This window comes from Leguminivora glycinivorella, chromosome 13 (genome assembly GCF_023078275.1).
Source record: "Leguminivora glycinivorella isolate SPB_JAAS2020 chromosome 13, LegGlyc_1.1, whole genome shotgun sequence".
Classification (NCBI taxonomy): domain Eukaryota; kingdom Metazoa; phylum Arthropoda; class Insecta; order Lepidoptera; family Tortricidae; genus Leguminivora; species Leguminivora glycinivorella.
Window position 1 is genome coordinate 18,815,446 of NC_062983.1, and position 23,976 is coordinate 18,839,421.

General features: G+C 37.0%; 1 protein-coding gene across 2 annotated transcripts; it reads left to right on the plus strand.

Moving 5' to 3' along the window:
• The first annotated feature begins 999 nt into the window (after positions 1 to 999).
• LOC125232876 (dihydroxyacetone phosphate acyltransferase) lies at positions 1,000 to 19,521 on the plus strand. Of its 2 annotated transcripts, none has more exons than XM_048138690.1 (11): positions 1,000 to 1,415; positions 1,730 to 1,906; positions 2,475 to 2,604; positions 7,658 to 7,861; positions 8,560 to 8,711; positions 13,691 to 14,180; positions 14,971 to 15,108; positions 15,238 to 15,317; positions 16,402 to 16,566; positions 17,035 to 17,048; positions 17,257 to 17,303. In XM_048138690.1, exons 1-11 carry the CDS (start codon positions 1,233 to 1,235, stop codon positions 17,279 to 17,281), a joined length of 1,758 nt encoding a protein of 585 aa, XP_047994647.1. In that variant the 5' UTR covers positions 1,000 to 1,232; the 3' UTR covers positions 17,282 to 17,303. The 2 variants fall into 2 exon arrangements, with proteins under 2 accessions (XP_047994647.1, XP_047994646.1); XM_048138689.1 differs by lacking the exon at positions 17,257 to 17,303 and adding an exon at positions 17,773 to 19,521 and having other exon boundaries at positions 1,002 to 1,415; positions 17,035 to 17,183.
• Positions 19,522 to 23,976: the final 4,455 nt, after the last annotated feature.

Here is a 23,976-nt window from a genome sequence, read left to right on the forward strand (position 1 = left end):
CTGTCAAGTGTGTCGTCCAATCAGAGGTCGTTTTGACACATACGTAAGCTTTGTTTACAAACTTCAAAGTAAAACGGTCAGCTGTTGAATCTTACCAGGATCTAATTCTGTTTTCAATCCGTATCCAGAAGATGTATTATCTATATATATTGAAGTCCTTAGGTTGTCAAAACTATCAGATTCCAAAACACTGATTTTTATACGATTTTACACATTAAAATTAATTAAAAATTCGTCGAGCTCCGAACTCTTTGTGTTTGCTAGCCCGGGGTTGCCAGCTATCATTACGTCAGCTTATTACGTCAAGTATACAATATACACGTAGCTTAATGTAGAAAATTCAAGTTTTTAGCTTTTATAGACCCGGAATATTTCAATTCTACTAATGCTCATATCGAAACTTTAAGTCGGTCTGGCGGATGGTTGGGTCCATCCGATTGGTCTGGCTGCTTACAAACGGTCTAGTTATAGGTCCCTGCGTATCATATATCAAAATCAGGCTTGAGAAAATGAGGTAAGTTAGAGTCGTTTTTTGCCAACTTTGTCGCGTCTGGTAAAAGTTATGGCCGGCGGAAACGGTCTGGCATTGATGATAACCAATTTCTAACAACGTGCTCTAACACATATATAAAAATCAGCCTTGAGAATTTAAGGAAAGTAAGCACTTTTTTTTTTCACCTTCATCACTTGATAGCAAAAAATTGGCCGATGGGCCGAACTAGAAAATATGCACACATTAAACGCCGATGTGAACTCTACATTGTCCCAAAGTTTCATGCTTGAGAATTTGAGGAAGGTCTGGCGGGCCTGGGCTCTTGATCTATAACGTTTAGTCATAGAAACACGCGGCTAATTTAGAAAATGTAAGTTTACACCTGACATCCTAATAGAGATTTCACCAAACGTAGTGATTCAATGCTCTTTGGATGTAATGTATGTAGAGCGTTTGACTAAAAGACTCGATGCCAGTGCTTTGTAAAAAAAAATGCTGTCAGTATGATTTCATCTGTCAGTGTCAACCAGTTGTCAATAAGTCGTGCTTCGCGTCAGGCGTTTGTTCAATGTGCTCCGCTTGCGAACCGCTTATAATAAAATAAAATAATTGTTAGTTATGAAATGAACATTTTAAAAACTGATGTGACATGCGTTCAACGTGAGAAGATTTCTAATTTGAACTTTGGGAACGATTACTTAATGTTATTGGGCATTATTGAAAAGTGAAAAATAGGAAAATGAGTGACAACGTGAATTTCAAAGATATTTTGGAGCCGCGGAGGACCGAGAGTGGGATATTCAGGTTCATGTCGCGAGCGTGGTACCCTCAGAGGACGCTGGTGAGGGACCGGTACCTCAGCCCGCAGGATCTGAAGGATGCCGCCGCTAATTCGATCTTCTTGGAAACCGTAATTGAAGCGGTCAGTATTTATATTAAGACTTATTTTTGTAACAAAACGTAAACTTGTTTTTTATGTTAAATTTGGCATTGGGCAGTGGGGGTTTTCCGGATAGATTTTCGACTTTTACAAGATTATTTTTTGTGGCCTCGATTGATGTTTCTGTTGCTGCTAATGAAAAAGTTAAAATCTTACAAGAGTTCAAAAAAAAAAATAACTACCTTTATTTACAGAAACGAAGAAGAGTTGCACATTATATCTCTATTATATCCCATCTTTTATATTCTTTACCTGCTGGCACTTATTTTAGGAATCTTAATTTTTTCCATGTGCAGGAGAGCCTCCGAATGGGCATTCCGAAAGCGAAGTTAAAAGAAGAAGTAGAACAATACCTAGAAGAGATGGGCCTGGAAAGGAAGCTGCACGTGATCCGATGGATGGGGATTGTCTTCCTCAAGATCGCTTTCATGATGAAGATTGGGATCTATGTCAATGAACCTTCAGTGTTAAAGGTAATCTATACAAGACACTTGGGAAGTTTTGTAGTACCATCGGCAACACTGTTAGCTGTAAATATGTAATCCTTATTACAAGGGCATAAAGTCTACCAATGGTTAGTTAAGAGTGTTGTTGTTAGTACACAGTGTTTTTGTGTTATTAAAATAATTTATTAGTATATATTCCCAGCAGTGGGACACTCTAGGCTCATATAAATAAATAAATAAGTATATATTGGATGGACAAATAATATTTAATTTATTAGTATTTTTTCTTTCATTAGATTAAACCTAGGACACCAATTATATTTTTAGTGTTTGTTACTTATTCACAGTAAATTGTGATTAATGGACCAAAGTATGGCACAAGGCATCATAACGCAGTTACTAATATTAAACTCACATGCGTAGTTAAGTTCTATATTGTAAACCCTAGTTATAGGGACTTTGCCATACCCCACTGGGGTCCATGTGAACCTTTATATACATATTGTAACACCAATTGTACATACCACGGTTCGCAATGAATATTTACATTGTTTTTTTTGTTGGCAGCAGTAAGAAACAGTGATATTAATTTCAGCTCAAAGCGGTGATGGGATCAAACCCAGTCCTCTTTCTGCCGACTCACCGCAGCTACGCAGACTTCTGTGTGATGCAGTACCTCTGCTACCACTACGATATAGAGCTCCCGGCTGTTGCTGCAGGAATGGGTAAAGTCTTTGAATAACCTATATTTCATTTAATTTTAGTTATGCCTCAGGGACCCTCATTAGACTTAGATTTTTAGTTTTCTTTTTAATTGCATAGTTTATGATATTTATTGTATGGAATTTTTATTTAAGTGTTATTAATAAATAAAGTTATATTTTGTCTATGTTAAAAAAAAAAGTTTTAAGTTATGTTAGGTAGTATCTGCAGACACAGGTGCTGCAAATAAATTTGTTAAGGTTTTCTTTTAAACTGATTGGAATATGTGACGTGATCTGAGTAAAGGGACCTAATTGTCGATGGCGCTTACGTCCCGCGGCGTCGTATTTGTACACGAACATGTCGAACATCGCTCATAACGCCGTAAGCGCCATCGACAATAAGGGCCGGGACCTTATGTCCCTCTACCCAGATAACGATGTTTGTTAATCAAGTCGGTTAAAGTGAGATAAATATAACAAAACAATGTATGGTGGGATTGGGCCTCTCATATAGTTTTACAAAAAGGTTTGCTATGGCATATGATATATCAATTTTTTACAATTTCCTATCACCTTTTTTATAATGCGCACATAGCCGTGGCACAGCCGCTAGTTATATTATAGTTACTATGTATAATATAAATACCGTCTTATTACAGATTACAAATTGTATATTAATTCTGAGAATTGTTGAGTGTAATCTTAATTATAGATTACCCACGAATCAATTATTTGTATTTTTATACAATACGAATATCGTTTCTGACAACAATCCAACCTTCAAGCAAACAGTTGCATTATTGTAATCATTTGATTTTGAACTTTATTCTCTCGACTCGACGAATAGCTTCTCAATGACGTTTGTAACTTTGTACTACGTTATTACTGTTATTAGATAGCTAGCTTTTGCCGCGCGGCTTCGCTCGCGTTATATTTGAAAACTGCGGAATGCTCCATATAAACTTTCGCCCCCCCTCCCTCCCCCCATTCTAGGGAAGTGGGGGGTTAGTAAGAGACAAAAAAGTAGCATATGTCACTCTCCATCCCTTCAACTATCTCCACTTAAAAAATCACGTCAATACGTCCTTCCGTTTTGCCGTGAAAGACGGACAAACAAACAGACACACACTTTCCCATTTTATAATATTAGTATGGATGGATTGTTATAATAACTAACAATTAGTGACTAACTAGTAGTCGTAGGTAAGGTATATAATGTAAGTATGCACCTAGGTACATTTCAATTTGGCATAAATCACTTGTAACCACCCTATTCATAAACGCTCACTAAATTTATCAAGCCGATAGTTTGTTTGTACCTTTATCGACGTATTGGTGTCATAGAAAACGACAAACGAACTTTTCACCACACCAACTGATAAAGGCTTTCTTTGCTATTCGAAAACTTGCATTTTATCCACAAGAGTGCAAAGTTTCATACAAATTTTAACTTGATGTCTAAAGCTGGGTGTTGGAATTTTTTTTTTATATACTACGTCGGTGGCAAACAAGTATACGGTCCGCCTGATGTAAAGCGGTCACCGTAACCTATGGACGCCTGCAACTCAAACAGTGTCACATGCGCGTTGCCACCCCATTAGAAACTTGTACACTCCCTTTTGCTGTGTTAAGTACACAGCAAAAAGGAGTGTACAAGTTCCAAGGAGGGTTCGGGTTGCCGACGACTCAAAGGACAATAGACGGAACAAGTTAGTTCCGTAAGTCCATCAGCACACCGCACCCTCGTTGAGCTCTGGCAGCCTTACTCACCGGCAGGAACACAACACTATGAGTAGGGTCTAGTGCTATTTGGCTGCGGTCTTCTGTAAGGCGGAGGTACTTCCCCAGTTGGGCTCTGCTCTAGATTCGAGCGAGACGATATCCGCTGTGCTGTGCCCTACCACACAAAGCGGAATATCATTCGCTATGCCCTACCTCCTACTAAGGAGGTAGGGCATAGCGAAAATTCTCGTATAAATGATGATTTTGAATCATAAATTGATGGATTTGATTTAGTTTGATGTTTTACAGTTCATATTTTCAGTGTTGGTGTGGTGAAAAATGTTGTGTTTCACTCGGCGGAAAAGTTTGTTTAACCTTCGTGCCTTGATACCCTCGCAACGCTCAAGATTCCACTTTTTGAACCACTCGCTACGCTCGCGGTTCAATATTGGAATCTTTCGCTTGCTCGGTTATCAATATTGGCCCGTGCGGTTAAACAACAACTTTGCCCCCTTGTGAAACAAATAACTATTGTCGGCTCGATAACTTTAGTGAACGTTTATGAATAAGGGGATAAGTATTTACCTACATTTTTAATACATGCTTTACGTATTGTCCCAGAGCTGTAAGAACCTCTTTTTGACAGCGTCCACAAAACGTAAACTCGCGCAACATAATGAAATTTTAAATAAAATCCTGTAATAATATTAAAAAAAAATCAAGTACCTACTTAAAAACAATATTTCGCTTACTTTAAACATAATCTAACACATGTTACATTTTTGCGGATCTTCGTTAGTGAGTATTTTACGATATTAATTTATTACGCAGGATTTACATATCATTTAATCATTCATTTTTGTTTTTAAACTAGTGCTGTGGCAGAGTCTGTCATTTCGATTCAAATGACATTTCAGTAAGTTGACAGAAATCGTATATTTGTTTACGCGCCTCCTTGTACATAGGGCCTAATCGATTCAACCAATTCGAAATTAATCGTTAGATTTAGCCACATCGCAACATACTTCAAAACAAATGTGTCTAAAATGTGAACTTACAAATCCGGGACAATAATTGAGTATGTATGCATTTAACCGATTTCCAAAACCGAAATGATCCCATAGCTGCTTTGTGCGAATCACTAAAGTGTCTATTAGAGGTCGCATAGCATACAATAAATAAGTACCGAAACATACAAAGAAGTGCCTGGTCTCAGAGGTATCTAACAGTTAGACAATTAGACATACAGACTTACAGAGTCAGAGAGAGACTTACAGAGTAGTACGAAAAGTACAATATACGATGGGAATGGCGACATATCAGAGAAAAGTAAATGTTTACCTACTCTTAACGTAGCCTTGTACCTAAACAGTCGATTTGTCCAGCACGCATCAAGTTTCACTTTTAACTATTTTACACAACTTAACGCCCAGCAGGGCAGACTAAGGGCCGGTTGCATCAAACCGTCTGTCACCGTTAAAGCGTTCGTTAAATTTTATTGTATGGGAAGTTCCATAGACGTATGCAGCGTGACGATGATGTGTCTGTCAAATGTGGTTGATGCAACTGGCCCTAAGACCTTAAGCTCTTACACACTCTAATTAATATAGTGAGAAAAGGACGGATAGTATCTCACGGCCGATATATTGTCGAACCCATCATATTCTTATTTTAGCTGGAAACCACTTCGTCCGTTCGTGTATTCGCCTCTCTTTCACTTATATATGGAAGTGAATGAAGTGATAGAAGTAGCTAAAAAGATTCGATTTTCGCACCTGTTTTTCTTAAAGTTATAATAAACAGATCTTAAACCGATCACTTAAAGTCTGTTTTATACCTGCACCGAATGAAAACCGGCTTGAATGATTAAAGCTAGGAACACACTACGCGGACGTCCGTCGTAAATCGACCGCGGACGGGAATCTGGACAATGGAAATACACATAACCGTGCAAACTATCGGTCGACGGACGTGGACGTGGCCTTGAGCGCATGGACATCCGATCGAAATCTGGCTCGCTGGATGTTTTGTTCCGTGCACACTGATCGGTCGCGGTCGCGGTCGATTTACGACGGACGTCCGCGTAGTATGTTCCTAGCTATATCGTCACTACTTTAAAAAAAACTTGTATCTTCGTCTGTCAATGAAAAGGAGATTGTAGTATGTATGGAATGCATATAGATTTACTGCGTTTTAACTTTGAGGAACAGCATGAGATACGAGATTTTTTAAAAGTAGTGATGATATGTGAGTGTGTTTAGTAAAACGCCCCACTTTGTCGGTTACCATTAAGGCGAGATTTACTTGTATCTTTATATGAATAAACTGACGAAGCGGCTTTATAGCAATCGACAAAGTGGGACGATTTCCCGTGCACACTCACATATCTATCCAAATATAAATAAGGTATCTAAATAAAGGTTAAGTTAAGGCTAAATAAGACGTAGGTATATTAGCTATTCGTTTGACGCAAACAATTTAATTTAAATACCATTTGTTTAAAGCTAAAGATGTATGAATATAATTGTAAAATACAGCTGGTATTATAAGCAAAGGCAAACTGGTAAATGTTATACATTAAAAATTCGCCTACCACCAGTTTACCTTGATTATGAAAAGTTAACATAACAAATTAAGAACAATGACATTGCCAATACGTACGACTCACATAAATATGTTAGCCAAATAGGTACCTACAGATATCCTCTAATTGTTTAGTTAACAAGTAGTAAACAGTTACTTAACAACTAGTAAATTATTGTTTGCAATCACATTAGTTGTCAACGAATCTTTGATTAGGTGTCCTGACTAAAGGGCCAATTTAATTTGTCCACAATTTGTAATCGAATTGAAACTGCCATGATTCATATATTCTTATAACCACACCTCGGACACTGGCAATCAAAAATATGAAAGAGGCGCGTTCCTAGCGCACAGTCTAAGCTCGTGTAGGTGAATGCGTACTATGCTTGTATTATGAGTGAAATATGATAGGTCGACTGATCGCGTTTTTGACAGGCGGTAACTGTGGGGGTGGGCGGAACTTTCAGCGGGGAGCGGGAGTGGCCATACTGTACGATAGTACTCTTTAATACTGTGTTATAACGTGTTACAAGAACTCTTTTAACGCCTTAACGATTTCGTTGAAATTGTATGCCATTGGACCGTAGAATCGGTACAATACAGGTACATGTGACGTAACGACTTTGGGTGACCATGTCAAACTTGCAGACTTAAGAACTCGCTTGAGCAATTTTAAATGAATCAATTGTTCACACCCATTTAGGTGCACTGATCTAATCCCTGTTGGTCGAAGCAATATTTATTTAAATTGTAATAATTTGGCGAACAGATTTCTACTCCATGGCGGTGGTGGGTCGGCGCATGCGCGAGACGTGCGCATTCTACATTCGACGTACACTGGCCGGAGCTCCGCTATACGCCGCCACGCTCAAGCAATACGTGCGGACGCTGGTGGCAAAACACTGCTCACCTATTGAGTTCTTCCTCGAAGGAACGAGAAGTAGAAGTAACAAAAGTCTACCACCAAAGTATGGTAAGTGTGTAGGTAATAGGTATTTATTTATCTAGTTTTTTTTTATTTTTTTTTTATTATAAATGGGCTTACTCTTGACCACAGACTAGCCAAAGGCAAAGACGTGGCCTACGATGGAGTTCTAGACTTTAAGGCTGACGTAACTGTACGTAAGTTTAAGGACCGCTATAATTATGTTGCTATGCTCAAGCAATATGTACGAACCCTAGTGACGAAAAACTGCTCGCCTATTAAGATCTTCCTCGAAAGAACGAAGACAAGGAGTGACAAAAGTCTGCCTCCTAAATCTATTAACGTATTTAGATAGTTACTTAAAGCAATAGATGTCTCATAAGTCAGAGTTAGACTCGACAGAGCAATGGACACATCAATGCCATTGTCAATCTTTATTTATAGGGCGAAATAAGCCCATCAGTAACAATAAATTACAACTTTTAGCACAGCTCTACGATCCAAAGAGGATCTTGGCCTCCAAAACGAGAGCTCGCCACTTATCCCGATCCTGCGCAGCTTCTTACCAATTATCGGCTTGTAGCTGGCGCAGATCCGCCACCACACTGTCTCAGCGGTATCTGGGCCGACCCGCCGGGCGGCCGCCAGTTTGTCTTCCCAGATACGTCATAGCAGCCCGATCCTCTCCCATTTTCTTATGAACTAACAACTTTTTTAAATTATTCATATTATAATTATTTGACCAGGTATGCTCTCAATGAGCCTGGTGCCGTGGTTCGCCCGCGAAGTGAGCGACATCACCATAATCCCCGTGAACATCAGCTACGACCGTCTTATGGAGCACGGGCTCTTCGCTTACGAGCACCTCGGCGTGCCCAAACCGAAGGAGTCCACCGGGGTGAGTGTGATTATAGGCTGTATTAGAGCGTTTTCACACTATCCGACCCGACATCGGGTGTAGGACCGATATCCCATATATTCAAGGCGCCATCTTTGACGTCTCCCTGACAGCATTCCTACATCTGATATTGGATCGGATGATGTGAAAACGCTGTTACAAAGAGCTGGTCGTTGTTACGTTCTAAAGTTCTGGAATAAAATTGCACTCCGCCACTGTCCCGATACATTGAAAAATTACGTTAGAAACTAATTTCTAGTTTCATAACGATTTGTCTAAATATTATAAAATAGATTAGAAACGTGATAAGTTACTGATTAGGTATGATTTAGGTGCGAACAATGGCCTAATTTTATCAGATATTACGTTATGCAAAATGTTATGATAAACATTATCAAAAATTAGCTATGTTATTAGATTTTATAGGTAGTTGATTTGTTTGATAACGACTTTACTGACTCTAACAAACGAGAATTATGAAAGTTTGATAATTTTAACAAATATTTGCGCTTGTGTATCAGTTAAAACATTTGAAAGGACATTTTGTTTTAGTATGTACAATATGCAGTGCACGAAATAAAGCACCACATAGTTAAAAGAAAAATATAGACAGTAGTTATGTTTAAACATAATTTCTATTTAATAAGTCAAAGAGAAAGATATAAAGTACCTAAATGAATTGACCGTGATGTCACTCCTCAATATTTCATAGTAATTCCATATTAGCAAATCGTTTTGACAGTTCTTAAAAAGAAGCTGATTTGACTAGTAGGAAACTAGCCTATTTAACTATAATTTTTGTTGTCAATTTATTATCGGGTGCATTATGTGAGAAATAATGTTTAAAGTAAATATTAATGCGCGCGTAGAGGTAGCGAGGATAAATTCTGAACTCTTAAATTACAAAACTCACTCAAAAATAAATAATAAAAAGCCAAACAAAATTATCTACTTGTATTATACATATTAGGATTGTTATAAGTAGGTACTATTGACAGGAAATACCGACACTAACTGATTGAAAAGTACCATTAAGATATTATCAGTTTACTTATTACCTTGTTAACACACTGATGTAACATAGTAAACAATAACTAGCGTGTTGACCTCCGTTTTCGCGCACATGCGATAAGTATACGCACGCGTACTGTAAACATGCTTCACTCTCAAATACTATTTACACTCTAAGATCTATACAGTGCAGGTATAGTGCTAGTGAGCCGCGGCTAAGGTATGATATGTCTATTAATAGGCTCCTAATTTCGTGTCAAAATCAATGCACATCACAAAATACAAAATCACTAATAAATGCAAAATACAATGAATACTTAAAACCTAAGAAACATAATATCTAAAACTAAACCATATCTCCCTATTAGTCCTCGAATAGCCCCCCCACGAGTCATTCCCGGCGCAAAGGTACCCAACACACTCGCATCGCAGTGTTGTTCCCCCGTAGAATTGCGATTTCGTGTTCTAGTTTCGAATTCAGAATCAATATAAAAACAAAACGCACTAGACATGTTCAGGGACGTATGTATACATATATAACCTCTACACGGTTATGAAAATGAAAATGAAAATAAATTCTACAAGTAGATTTTCGGTTACTATGTAAGTAACTTTGGTAGGAAGAGCGGGATCTCCTTCTACAAGTATAATTTTTTACTTGGAGATTCCAACCATATCTTGTATAACACGTTTATATTGTAACCAATAAATTCATTTTCATTTTCATGACCGTGTAGTCAGGGGGTTCAAACTTTCAGCTAAGTCACCAATCCCTATGCAATTCTGATAGAAAATGTTCCATTTCTTCTCTGTATAAAATCCTCAAATCCTGTCTATTGTTTATTAAATAGCATTATTACACTTATTACTATCGAAATCCATGCCACTTTCGTCATCCACGTGCCTGTACCGTCACCAGAAATAACATTTCACAAAAAGAAGGCTGTATAAGGGTGAATCAACTTTTTCTTGCCTGTTATTGCCGTGGTTACGGTCCCCTGAGTCACGCTGGTTTTATGCAAAATTATGCTACTTAAACTATGCAACATGCATTTTTCTTGTTTACAAGTTTTTTTCTTTAATTTGCCACCAATAAACATGGACATGTAGTCCATGCATGCTTGCATAATTTTAGTAGCATAAAACTAGCGTGACTCAGGGGACCGTAAGTCCGTAACCATGGCAATAACAGGCAAGAAAAGTTGATTCACCCATAAACAATTAAACATCTGGCACGCTCTTGAGGGTCTACAAATAAGATATTTTTGCGGTCTTTTTTATTGCTCGTGGCTGCCACGTGACTAGCCTTTTCATTTCAATATCCACAAATCCTCATTATTTGAAGTGCGTTTAACTGACGCAAACACTTAGGTATTTAAATGGATATTAATTTGTATTAAATATCAAATATATTTTACGTAAGGTTATTGGCTGATATTATTCACGTTATTGAATAGCTGATACTTTGACTTCTTGAACGTTGACAGCACTAAATCGATAGAAATTCGTATTCTACGTATGTGCTTTGTTCTCTGAGTAAAGTAAAAGGTGCAAAGTTAATCTTTGTTTATTTACAATAATTTTACCATTGAGATCTAAAAATAACTCCAGTAAAAAATACATGTGACATACCTAGTCATTCGATTATTGGTATAATACGAGTACATATAAACAACTTAGCGGAGCGGCGATATTGGCTACGTGCACGACAATTACGCCCACTACCATGTGAACCTGAAGTGGAAAATGTCAAAAAATGACATGTAAACAAACATTATATTTTAACGATTTTTCGTTAATTTTAAATAAATCGAATAACAAGAGCTACTTTTTCAAGTGTAATATTGGTAGATAGATTATAAAGACATGGATATAATACCAAAAATCAGTTTCCAAAGCATTACTCACGGTATAAACTTCCAACCCCAGACTACAGAAAGAGTCAATAAATTGGAGCTGGCAGGGCATATAAGGAATCTTGAAGAACATAGGAGTAATGGTACAAGTTCTTCGAGCTAATGATATGGTATTCGCAAGGTATTCGCTAAACCTCCGTCCCGTTAATGCTATATAAAACAAATCTAAACGTAAGTACCTAGTAATGTCCGCGGCCGCAGAAATATCCGACACGGGCCTATTCCCAGGCTAGGCCTGAATCTTTAAGCATAATCTTTTACGGTAGGAAAAATAGAATAAATATTAGGTAAACAAAGCTTAAATATAATTTATTATAATGTTTTTTTGTTTTGACATGTCACTTACGTTTTCTTTTCACCGTAGCTATCCATTTAGTTCTTTGGTCCAATTTCCTGTGTGCTCTGAGAAACGCATAGAACGTGCAACGACTATTTATGCCATTATTTGTACAATTAACAACGAAACAACATTGATGCCCCATATCAAACATTACACATTGTATTATATTTTATGAGTTTTGATTGATGACAACCACAATCAGTGTCGATTTTGACCACCGCAAGCACTACGATCGCTTTGCTTACCCCCTCCACGTACTTCGCACGAAGCCAATAGGAATACGAATATTACGAATGTTAGAAACGTGCTTTTGTTTGTTTTACATTCATAAAGCACTGAAACCTGAGTAGTTTCATGTGCTCTGCCCACCCCTTCATGGGACACAGGCGTGATTGTTTGTATGTATGTACATTCATAAATTATCACGCCATGGTATCGATTGCATCGAAATCGATTTAATGACAAATATTAACATAACAGCTATACATACATACATACATACAATCACGCCTGTGTCCCATGAAGGGGTAGGCAGAGCACATGAAACTACTCAAGTTTCAGTGCCACTCTTGGCAAATAAGGGGTTGACTGAAAACGAAACTGACTGCTATACGTAGATATAGAGGGTATAGAGGTATATTTAGCTAAATACCTAATGTATACCTTGGTCTGCCAACAAACGGAACAAACCATAATCTGGTTTAGCGAAAGAGCTGGTGGCCTAGCGGTAAGAGCGTGCGACTTTCGATCCGGAGGTCGCGGGTTCAAACCCCGGCTCGTACCAATGAGTTTTTCGGAACTTATGTGCGAAATGTCATCTGATATTTGCCAGTCGCTTTTCGGTGAAGGAGAACATCGTGAGGAAACCGGACTAATTCCAATAAGGCCTAGTTACCCTTCGGGTTGGAAGATCAGATGGCGGTCGCTTTCGTAAATAAACTAGTGCCTAACCCAATCTTAGGATTAGTTGTCAAAGCGGACCCCAGACTGCCATGGGCCGTGGCAAATGCCGGGATAACGCAAGGGGGATGATGACGACTCTGGTTTAGCAAAAGTTGTGATTTAGTTCTAGATTTGCTTCTGAATAAACATTTATTTTAACATGTTCAACATTTCTACAATACGTCGGTCTTTTGCATCGAATTTCTTTCGACGCATTTATTTTGTGAACATTTTTTACTGAAATCTTTTTGCAAAATTCTGACTAACTGAAATTTGTAGACTAATCTGGTTCAGGTGATGCCATTCGCGGCTGGGTTCTGATAATGGCTTATAATAAGAGTTTTGGATGATTCACTGTTATTTTCATTATACTTATATTGACCGGGATATGGAACGCGATTACCTTTTTGATTTGTGTCGAGCTCCCGATATTTTGACGCAGTTGCATGCATCATGATCACGGAAAACTAACGAAGGCGGGTGGATGTCAAAGTTGCGTAGACAGCGCGCGATCTATCCTCCTTCGCGCGCGACGGCTGCGTTCGCTTTCAGCGTTACCACTGGTCACATTTCACACCAATGACCAAACTAGTCCAAACACACTACACTCACAGTGTCACTACGTTTGTTCAATTTAAAAAAAATATAAGGTAATCACGATCCATATCCCGGTTAATAGAAATCTAAATGGCTTATAAATTGATAAGCTCTGAATCGAAATTGAATGGGTTATCAAGAATTCTTCTAATATTCCAATCCTCCTCTTCCAGGGTCTGCTGAAGGTCCTCCACCGCCTAAACGACCACTTCGGCAACATGTACATCAACCTCGGCGCCCCCCTCTCCGTGCGCGAGTACCTCAACGCGCCCACCGAAAGCTCCGAGCGCCTCAAACCCGTAGACCTTCAGCAACTCACACCATCGCAGTTCGAAAACGTACAAGATCTTGCGAACTACGTTATAACATTACAGCAGAAGAATACCGTAGTGACAATTTCGAATTTGCTAGCTTTAGTTCTCATGCAAGGTCTAATGAAAAGTGAAGTTTTGAGTATCTCAGAAGTGTTAAAAGAAGTGGAGTGGATGGTAGGAGTGTTAAGGCGGCTAGGGGCGTCGGTGTTTGAGAATGATGTGAAGAGGAGCGTGGAGCGGGTGCTGGTGGTGCATCGGAGCATGATGCGGGTGGACCAGCACGACCGGCTCCGGCTGGTGTCCAGTGAGATCATGGAGGTGTCGGCGGATGTGCAGAAGAAGATGAAAGGTGGGTTTGATTTCAGATTAAATTGTTTTATTTTTGAAAAGTCAAAGTTGCGATATTAAAAATATCTTATGGTGAGAGTCCGTCCGTCTGTCTGTCGGTCACATTACAAAATATTTAAAGAACTATTTATGCTATCGATTTGAAATAATTATGAACATTATTAACCTACAACTTAACAAATCAAATTATTTTATTGAATATTTTTTGATTTGTTCTTCTTTCAAGTAGTCACACTACTATATATAAATTATAAATTGAAATAGATATGATACACGAATGAAAAAACGACAAGGCCCACTAGTGGCCGAGCCGGGAACCAGTGGCCACGGCCAGGCCACCAGTGGGCCTTGTCGTTTTTTCTTTCGCGTGTGAAATCTATTTCAATTTATCATTATTAACCTCATATTATTAAATGAAAACGGGATTTAATCGCGGAAAACTTACATTTATATTTAACCGTTTTAATTTAATAATATGAGTGTAGATCGTGTTAGTTTAAATCAATATATTATCAACCTCTACAAATTGAAAGTGTTATTTCTATGAGAATTTCAAGATGTATTCAATAGTCGAGTAATTTTTTGTATCGTGAAACTTGTCCCCTACTGAAAGGTCAGTTACCTAGCGATAGTTTTATGATAATCCTTCCATTTGTACATTCACATATTCCAAAAAACATAGCAATGAATCCAGTCCGCAACAGATTACTTTGAGACTTACAAGTCCTTTTGTTTCGGCTCGGATTTCCATACACTTGAAGCATAATTTATCTTTTAATATTTTCTTTCAGGTCACATTATTAAAGCAGAGACGATGGTGAACGCCGTGCCCATAATCCAGCTACAACTATACGTGAACCCAGTCCTACACTACCTCGTGCCGCCGGCTGTACTGTGTGTCATAGTCGCTAGGGAACCAACCAGTAGAGGTACTTTGAATTATTTCATGTAAATATTATTTTTAATTAAGAAGGACTATTATGGCTGGGGGTAGTGGGGGTTAACATTTACCCTCCAAAGGAAACTCAAGTTAATTATACTTGTCTTCTTATTTTCAGAACAATTGGTGGCAGACTATAACGAAATCAGGACGATGCTTAGGCACGAATTCTTCCATCTCGAAAAGACTGAAGAGGCGGTAAGTTGAGTCCTATTTTCAAATTTGAGGTTGTGTCGACGGATGTTAGGCTCCAGTACACAATTTTCAGGCCAATTGTGTTTAAAGTCAACAATAGGTTGTGTTTTTTATTATCGACGGATGTTAGTGTTCACACAATCGACCGTTTAGTTTGTAGGACCGGGATAGTGCTTTTTTGTTGGTTTTTTGCCCAAAATATCAGTATCTGACTTTTGTGAATGATGATTTATAATTTACTAGTGGTTTTTGAGACATTTTGAACACCAAGTGATCGTGGCCTACAATTGGCATTTCATCACAGGCCATTGTGTACTGGAGCCTTTAGGAAATGTTAAACTTGACCCTCTAGAAATTGCGGAATGCTCCGTATAAATTTCCACCTTCCATTTTAGGGAAATGGAGGGTTAGAAAGAGACAAAAAGTAGCTTAATGTCACTCTCCGGCGTACTAGAAGAGAGGCTTATGCTGAGCAGTGGGCGATGAAGGACTGATATGATGATGATGAATTTCACTCTCCATCCCTTCAACTATTTCCACTTAAAAATCACGTCAATTCGTCGCTCCGTTTTGCCGTGAAAGACGGACAAACAAAGACACACACACTTTCCCATTTATATATTAGAGAATATTAATATGGGGTTTAATCTTATTGGTTACCACATAAACTATAGCCTGTCAACCAAATGTTGGCAGTAGCAATGTACATCGAACTAAAGTATGGTATCCCTATAAAACGAACAAAAACCAGCAATGTACGTCGAACAGCCACAGATATTTTTTTTCAAGGGGCTCGTTGGGCCTGCAGCATTGGAATGCCTCCCTAATAAAAAAAGCATATATACTCATCCTTTACTTCCTTACGAATTAGATAATGTATTAAAAAGGGACGGATATATGCTAGTTATTTCTCTTTTTCGTAGGGTGAAGGTTTCCACAGATAAGATACAAATGACACGCGAATATCCACTGATTTTCAAAACTAGTGTTGCTAGCCCGCGATTTTTCAAATTTGCCGCCGTTTTCTAGTGACAAGATTTGGTTGACGGTCTATATGTTAATCGTGCGTCATTTCCTTCAATTTCAGACATTCTCTCAAGCGCTAGAGTACTGCCTGCAGAGTGGAGTACTCGCGACGGCAGACGGGCTCACGTTCACACCGGGCTCGGACGAGAAGCTGTCGTACTTGCTCAAGTGGGCCATCTGGCCTGCCCTCTCGACACTGCTCATCTGTGCCGATGTTATGACACAGGTAAAATTATTATTAGTTAAAATTACACTGGAAATGCCCAAAAGTTCACTTAAATTACATTTTGAGCTTGTTTGACTTAGAATACCGATGTGTAAAAAACATTGATATTTTCGTATTCTGGGTGAATCCACGTAAAAGTAACGTTGGTTACGACTTCATTGCGTGTTTATTTGAACTACCGCTGCAAATGACAGGATCTATGCATATATCGGGAAAGTAACACTTATTTAGAGATAGATTACCACTTGAACTTGCATCGTGAATAAGTAGAACATGCCATAAAATCGTGACTCGTGTTACTTTTGCCGCGGATTGGCCCTTCTAATCAGAAATAGATACGATTGTACGGGCTAAAATTCCTACAGGGTATAAGGAATCTTACAATGACTTATCAAAATACAATTTGTATCGGATTGATTCTCCATTCTAAGGCACCCATATGTTTTCAACCCACGTTTAATATTTCAGCAAACAAGCTGCACGCACAAGCAAGCGTTAAAGCTCATCCAAGCAACGGCCGAGTCTCAGCGACGGCATCCTTACTGCCTCAGCCTCGACGCCGGCGCCAACTGCTGCAACGGTCTATTACTGACCGGGGCGCTAGACAAGGACAAGAGGTCAGTTGTAATTGTAACACTAGGCTCTATAAGACATCTCCTCTTAGCTGTCCCTTCATCAAACAAGCGACGTACACAAGCAAGCGCTCAAGTTATAATACAAGCTGAAACCGAAGCGAAGCGGCGACATCCCTACTGCTTCTATTACTGGCCGGGGCGCTAGACAACGACAAGAGGTAAGTGGGATATTATAGTTTTATTATCAAAGGAAATTTGCAAGAGTTAAAATTTTCAAGTCCTCACCTGATGTAGTTCTTTTTGCACACTTCAAATAATACACGGTGAAATTAAAAAGAGCATTCAAACTTTGCATAGCGACTTTTGAGATCATAATGAACATCTTTTATTATGGGACCAATGCTGAAATCGCGAAAAAAATGTCTTTTTCATACATTTCGACTATGATGATGCGGCTCATTTCTATGGAACAGCCATTTTTTTTTCGCTATTTTAGCGTTAGCTTTGGTCCCATAATAAAAGTTGTTGTCTCAAAATTCACTGTGCAAAGTTTGAACGGTCCTTTTTATTTCACCCTGTATATTTCATGTATATTAGATCTGGAATTAAATCATTAATATTTTCCTTGTAGCGCCACGGAACAAACGTACACCGTCTCTCCAGCGACACTGTCAGACTGCCGCCGCCTCATCGGCTCCGTGATACCCGAGTTCCAAGTGGACTTCACCGCCACTAACCCTGTCATCTTGGATCAGAAACTCGCTTCTAGACTGTAGATTACTTTTAAAAGATTATTGGTTGCCATAAGCGTGCTGTTCAGAGGGGGCCCACTCCGCGCTTCTTACGTACATCCGGTTGCGGTGCCGGCGCACTTCATACAGTTTGACGACTTTGCCGCCACTCAATAGAACTCAACGTCGGCTGATCGCGTGCGGTCCGTTGACAGATCCATTGACAGTGAGCCTTCTGTACTTGTATTGTACTATGATACGTGTTACATTTTGCCATACAATCAGTCCCGCGGTATATGTAGATATTTGTTTTACAGAGGGGCACAAGTGTTAGCCTCTCGATACCCGAGCAAGCGACTGATTTCAAAATTGAAACAAAAGCGTGTTTCACCTAAGCTTGTCTGTCAAAGACATGATTAATATTGAAGCCATAAACATTATGGTGCCATAAGCGCGCTATCTAATGCAGTGTAGCGGTATAAAAATTAAGTACAATTTATGGGGCGAATTGTGCCTATATTAGATTATGTGGACATAGGTGATATTCAGAAATTAGGATACATTGTCCTTAATTTTTGGAACTAGAAACAATTTTTGTTTTTCTCTTTGTATGATCTAGTTCGCATTTTTATAAATAAACAGTAGAGTATAGAGGTATTTTTCTGTTGTTGTGTAAATTGAGAATGACTTGCTCGAAAATTAAGGCTTGTAACGTAAATATTGGTGATATTTTTTAAGTACTAGCTTTAAACCTGTTATAAAATTGAGTTGCCGTATTATGTTTATAAAAAATGTAGGTATTATGAATTATTTGTGATTTAAGTATTAATAGTACAAGTTGTGTATTTAACTTACAGGGCGACTAATCAAAGCTGGCAAAAACTACTATTATATTAGTGTTCGCCAAAGTCTGTTAAAATCTGCAGTTGTCAGCCAGTTTATTCCATTTACGCTATTATTTGGTCTTTACAAAATGTCATTCCAAAACGTTATAGTATTAAATGAACTCCCGTAACCCGTAAGATTCAGCCATTAAAATGTATTGATAATGAATTACTAAAAATGTGACTGTGACTGAAATCTACTAAATTACGAAAATAATGTGTGTAAATGTATTTCAGTGGGATTCAAGCAGAGAAAATAATGTTTTTCTCGCCATGTAACGTGACAATTAGAAATTGATATTTTGTAGGTTTAAGTTTATACACTGTTGACCTGCCATCGAAATTGACAAAACGTATTATCCAAAATGTACCATTCTTCTGTCTTTTCAACTGTTTTTAGGTACAGTCAACAAGCAAAGATTGTGGCACGGTTGACATGGTGGGGATAGATGGTGGCTTGAGCCACTGTACCTGCTATTCTACCGAGCCACTGTTTCCTCCTTGACCCTTAGTATAATTATGTTATAGCTGCCAGTCAACGTATTATTTAAATTATAATTCAGTATTTTAACAAGTTGATGCCGTAATATGCATTGTAATAGAAACGATAATGTTCTCTCGAACAAATATAATAGATTTGATTTATTAACAACAGTGCTTCGTCACTGTGCCAACTTGCCTAGTCACGTAATATATTTAACGGTTTATGTTGTTTTAAATATAATGGTGTTGATAATTTATTATTTCAATAAACATATAAACAAGTTTTGCGTTTTAATTTTCATCATATGTTCGGTCCGGTTAATAATGTAAGTGACCAACAAATAATAATGTGTTTTTTTTTTAATTTTACAACAGTAACTGCCAAATGTTGGTATTTCGGATACAAATAAACCCCGGGGTATGAATAAAATATCAGCCAAAAATCGCTCTGCAGTATTAAATCTTTAAACGTATTCATAGAGAAAAATTACTTGGTATGAAAATAAAACTAATTAATCGTTTTATACATCAGCTATTTATACACCGTGTTTCACTTAACACTAAAAACCTGAAAACAGTTTGTTCAGAATCGAGAGTAGAATCGATTGAGCTATATCTTGATGGGGGTAATATTTTTATTTAAATTAGTATTATTAGTTATTTTTTACGTGCCCATTCTATTGTACTCGTAATACAACATTGTGTATATCGCATTGCTAGAGGTTGTTTACCTTAATTTTATCAGTATTTAGGGGTATTAATACTGGCCGGTTACTTGGACGATTATTTTTTCCGCTACTAGTTTGACGTTGTTTGTCAGTTTAATCTTAATGTTTATCATAAGTCATAACAAATTGAACTCGTACCTAATTACAACCTTGTCATTTTGAATATTGAGTTTATTTGCTTACTGCGATTACCTGTCCAATTTGAAGTTTACTGTGACAAAGCTTTAAAGTGTTTTACAGTGACATCTTAGCTGTCTATTGGTAAACCTTATGTCGTTGCAGTAACGTACACAAATAAATAGTCTTATGGTTTATGATGGTAGTTAGCAATTATTTTATTGAGTGTAGAGCTAAAAGTCAAGTAGAGCTGTACAGAAAATTAAAAATTCAATTTAAAAAAAAGTAACGATCAGATTAAAAGATGAATACTCTAGATGAGTTTAAAAAAATAAAAATCTGTTGGGGTGTCTGAGGTTTTGAGTCATACCGGAAACACGTTGTATGAACAAAGTTTATTGATTAAAATATACAAGTCAGATTATTTCACAATAATAGAAGAAAAAAACAACAATTATATGTAATTAATGTAAATAAACTATTTAATCAGGATGGACATATGATTATTAAAATCCAGCTATGCATTTCGGCTATAGAATATTTATTACCAGGGCCCGTAACTTTCATGCCGATGACATAAATTTGACGTCACGCTGCATATAGATGATTCAAGAGTTTTGTTTAATAATTTATCATTATTCATAAATCATTTTAATCGTGACTTCAAAACTAATCTATTCATATGTGAAATAATTAAAACCTACTTGATACTTGAAAAGTAACTTAAATTATTTGTTTACATACATACATTTTATTAAACAATTTTGTTACCATATTTCAATAAATTATAAAAACAAAACAAATTGTTTCCTTTTCGTTTCACGTATCGAGTAGGTATTAATTATTCCAAATATGAATAGCTTACTTTTGAAGTCATTTGTAATCGATTAAATTGAATAATGATTAATTGTGTCGCTTAACTTCAAAATCCATTCTGCTTTAAGGTTGAATATATGAAAAATATAGTATGATCTGAAAGATAATCAACCTTATAGCAGAATGGATTTATCCAGTTTTGAAGTTAAGCGACACAATTATTACAATAGAACTATTTGAATCATCCGGTATGTAGCGTGACGTCAAATTGATGTCATCGGCATGAAAGTTACGGGCCCTGTTTATTACTAAAGATTGCTGAGATCGTTTCTCACTATACATACAAATTCATTTTATTTTACATGTTTGTGGGATAATTTTCCAATATAAAAATAATACAATCAGAAAACATCAAATAATATCTATAACCTAATGGACATATAAATATGTGCCTCTCTATATAAAAAGGCTATCGTGGGGCGAATATTGCACAACTTATTATATTTTAACTCAATGCAAATGCCCCCTGACCCTGACACATATTTACAAAAACATTTTAAGTTCTCGCGTTTTGTACACATATTGAAAGTCACTTACAAGGTCGGAAAAAGGGTAAAACAATGATATTTAATAGCGTTCGACCTGTAAGTGACTCTAAATACACGTATAATATTTACAACTAAAAATTCCCACCCTAAAAGCAAACATAAAAACAATCTAAATACAAGTCATTACACATAATTATAGCCTTAGAGACATATAGTACAGTCAGCAACACAGATACCAATACAGCCAAAATGCAAAATATGTATACACGAGCCTAAAGTGCAGATTATTCTGTTCTGTATACATTTTTATGGCTCTTCAAACTTTTTATTTCTGACTGTAGAACTAAAAACCTTTTAAACGCCCAGAACCGCACGGTTGTTCTACATATACGATAGACACAGCGTTGAAATGATAGAAGATAAATGAAATTGAGCGCTGCGTTGATCGCATATAAAAACAACTTGCTTAACGGCGTCGTACTTTAGTCATGACTACGTTAAGGCTGTACGTTGTCAAATAACGTCCACACTTTTAAAGGTATTCCACCTGTCCAATACCTTGGTAGGTATTAAAGATTTGCAAATTAACGATTCGCAAGAGTGGAAAGTAGGCTTTTTTGAACCAGTGTAGGTGAAAGTTAGATTTCAACACGTATATCATACCTACAACATTTTACAATGTATTACACGAGGAAACAAATAATTATTATTAACGGTAGGTATATAACTGTCTAACAGAAAAGTACTATGCATTCAATTCAAGTAACTTTTCATGAATATTACACTCACAATGAGCAGTTTCTGAGCATGTGCATTGTAAAGTACTTTAGCCTTCATAGTCGTCATTTACCTTTGTGCGATTAGCTACCACAAGGAAAGGGGTTGACCGCTTCTCCAAACAACCATATATAATCCGAAATAATAATATTTTACATAATTTCATTTATTAACTACCTATAGCCAAAATGCCTACTTTTAACGCTTTTTCAATTTTGTAAAAATTTGGAGCGAAAAACGGAATACAGATGCAGTGCGTTACAGTTTTTCATCGTCTTTCTCGGGAACGTTCGTTTTGTCATGCTACTTCGTAGTTCAGTCAACGTCAGTACTTCTCGTACTGAGATCGACTGAAATAGCATGTCGTCTTCGTGCGTAAATGCGATGGAAAAACATTATGCACTACATCTGTACGTACATAGTTATACATACAAATAACAAAATGAAAAGACTGAAATTACTAGCCCTAACATTATACTATTAAAAAAAAATGGTGGGACCAATAATTTCAGTCATTCAGTACTTAGGTACGCTACGCTAACTACATACATACAAATGGTCTAGCTAGTTTTTGATTAAGGATAACAATTATGTATGCACCTATCTCAAGAATTAATAATATGTGCACGCTTTAAAACAAGGTTGTCGCCATGACAATGAAATATTAGTCTCATCAACGCAATTTAAATAATTGCAGGTCAACAACCCGAATAGTTTATATAAAATCAATGTTGGCGAAAAGGATGAATCTTATTTTGAAACGTGCACAACAGTAAGTAGTCTAGGAGGAAATCACATATATTAACTTACATTCAGTCGTTGTGAGACCCAAATCACAATGTCATTACTCACTTTTCCCATTTTAACAAATTATAAGCATTACGTCGGGAATAGAACGATATGTCTAAGTCTCTCTGAAATTTAGTTAATTAAAAAACATAATGAAACATTAAAATTAAAAGGGAGACAATAATAAAGTCGCAATGGCTTCCTTAGAGGACGAGTTACATTTGGTTTTAGCTGAAAATATGCATATTGGAATCTTATATCTGCAGTCAGCAGAAGCAGCTATTTTAAGAAAAAAATAAAATAATTTGCAGAGATAACTGACCCCACGCAAAGAAGTTACTAAACAGGGGGTTACATGGCTAATAAAAGCCATACCTATTTTGATGCGAACCTATATCAAACACTGTAGATTGTAAATAGGATATCATTTGCATATCATAATGGTTGGTTTGTCGACTCAACGTCAATACCATACATATTTTTGTATAGTATTCAATCGAGAGTGAAATGTGAATAAGGTAACCAACTTATTGTAAAGATTTTAAACAATATGAAGTTGCAAATATGACACAAAATATCCCTTCAACTGTGCAGGAAATCCCGACAGGCTTGGCCGATTTTGGTATATCATGTGCAGGGAGCGTACTTTTCGTGCCGATGACATCAATTTGACGTCACGCTCCATATAGGGTGATCACAAATTGTTTTATTGTAAATTGTTAATCATTAGTCATTAATCATTTTAAGTTATGAATTTATTTGCATGGTAATGAATGCAAGAAGGATGGTGTGCTTTACGTTAGAGATGAATTCTCTTTTCTACGTATTTATTGTAATGTGTTGTTAACAATACTATTTAATTAAATTTATGTATAAAAACAAATCAAATAATTTTATTCACGTTTCACATTTCAAGTAGGTATTATTTATGCCACATATAAATGGACTACTGTATTTGAAGT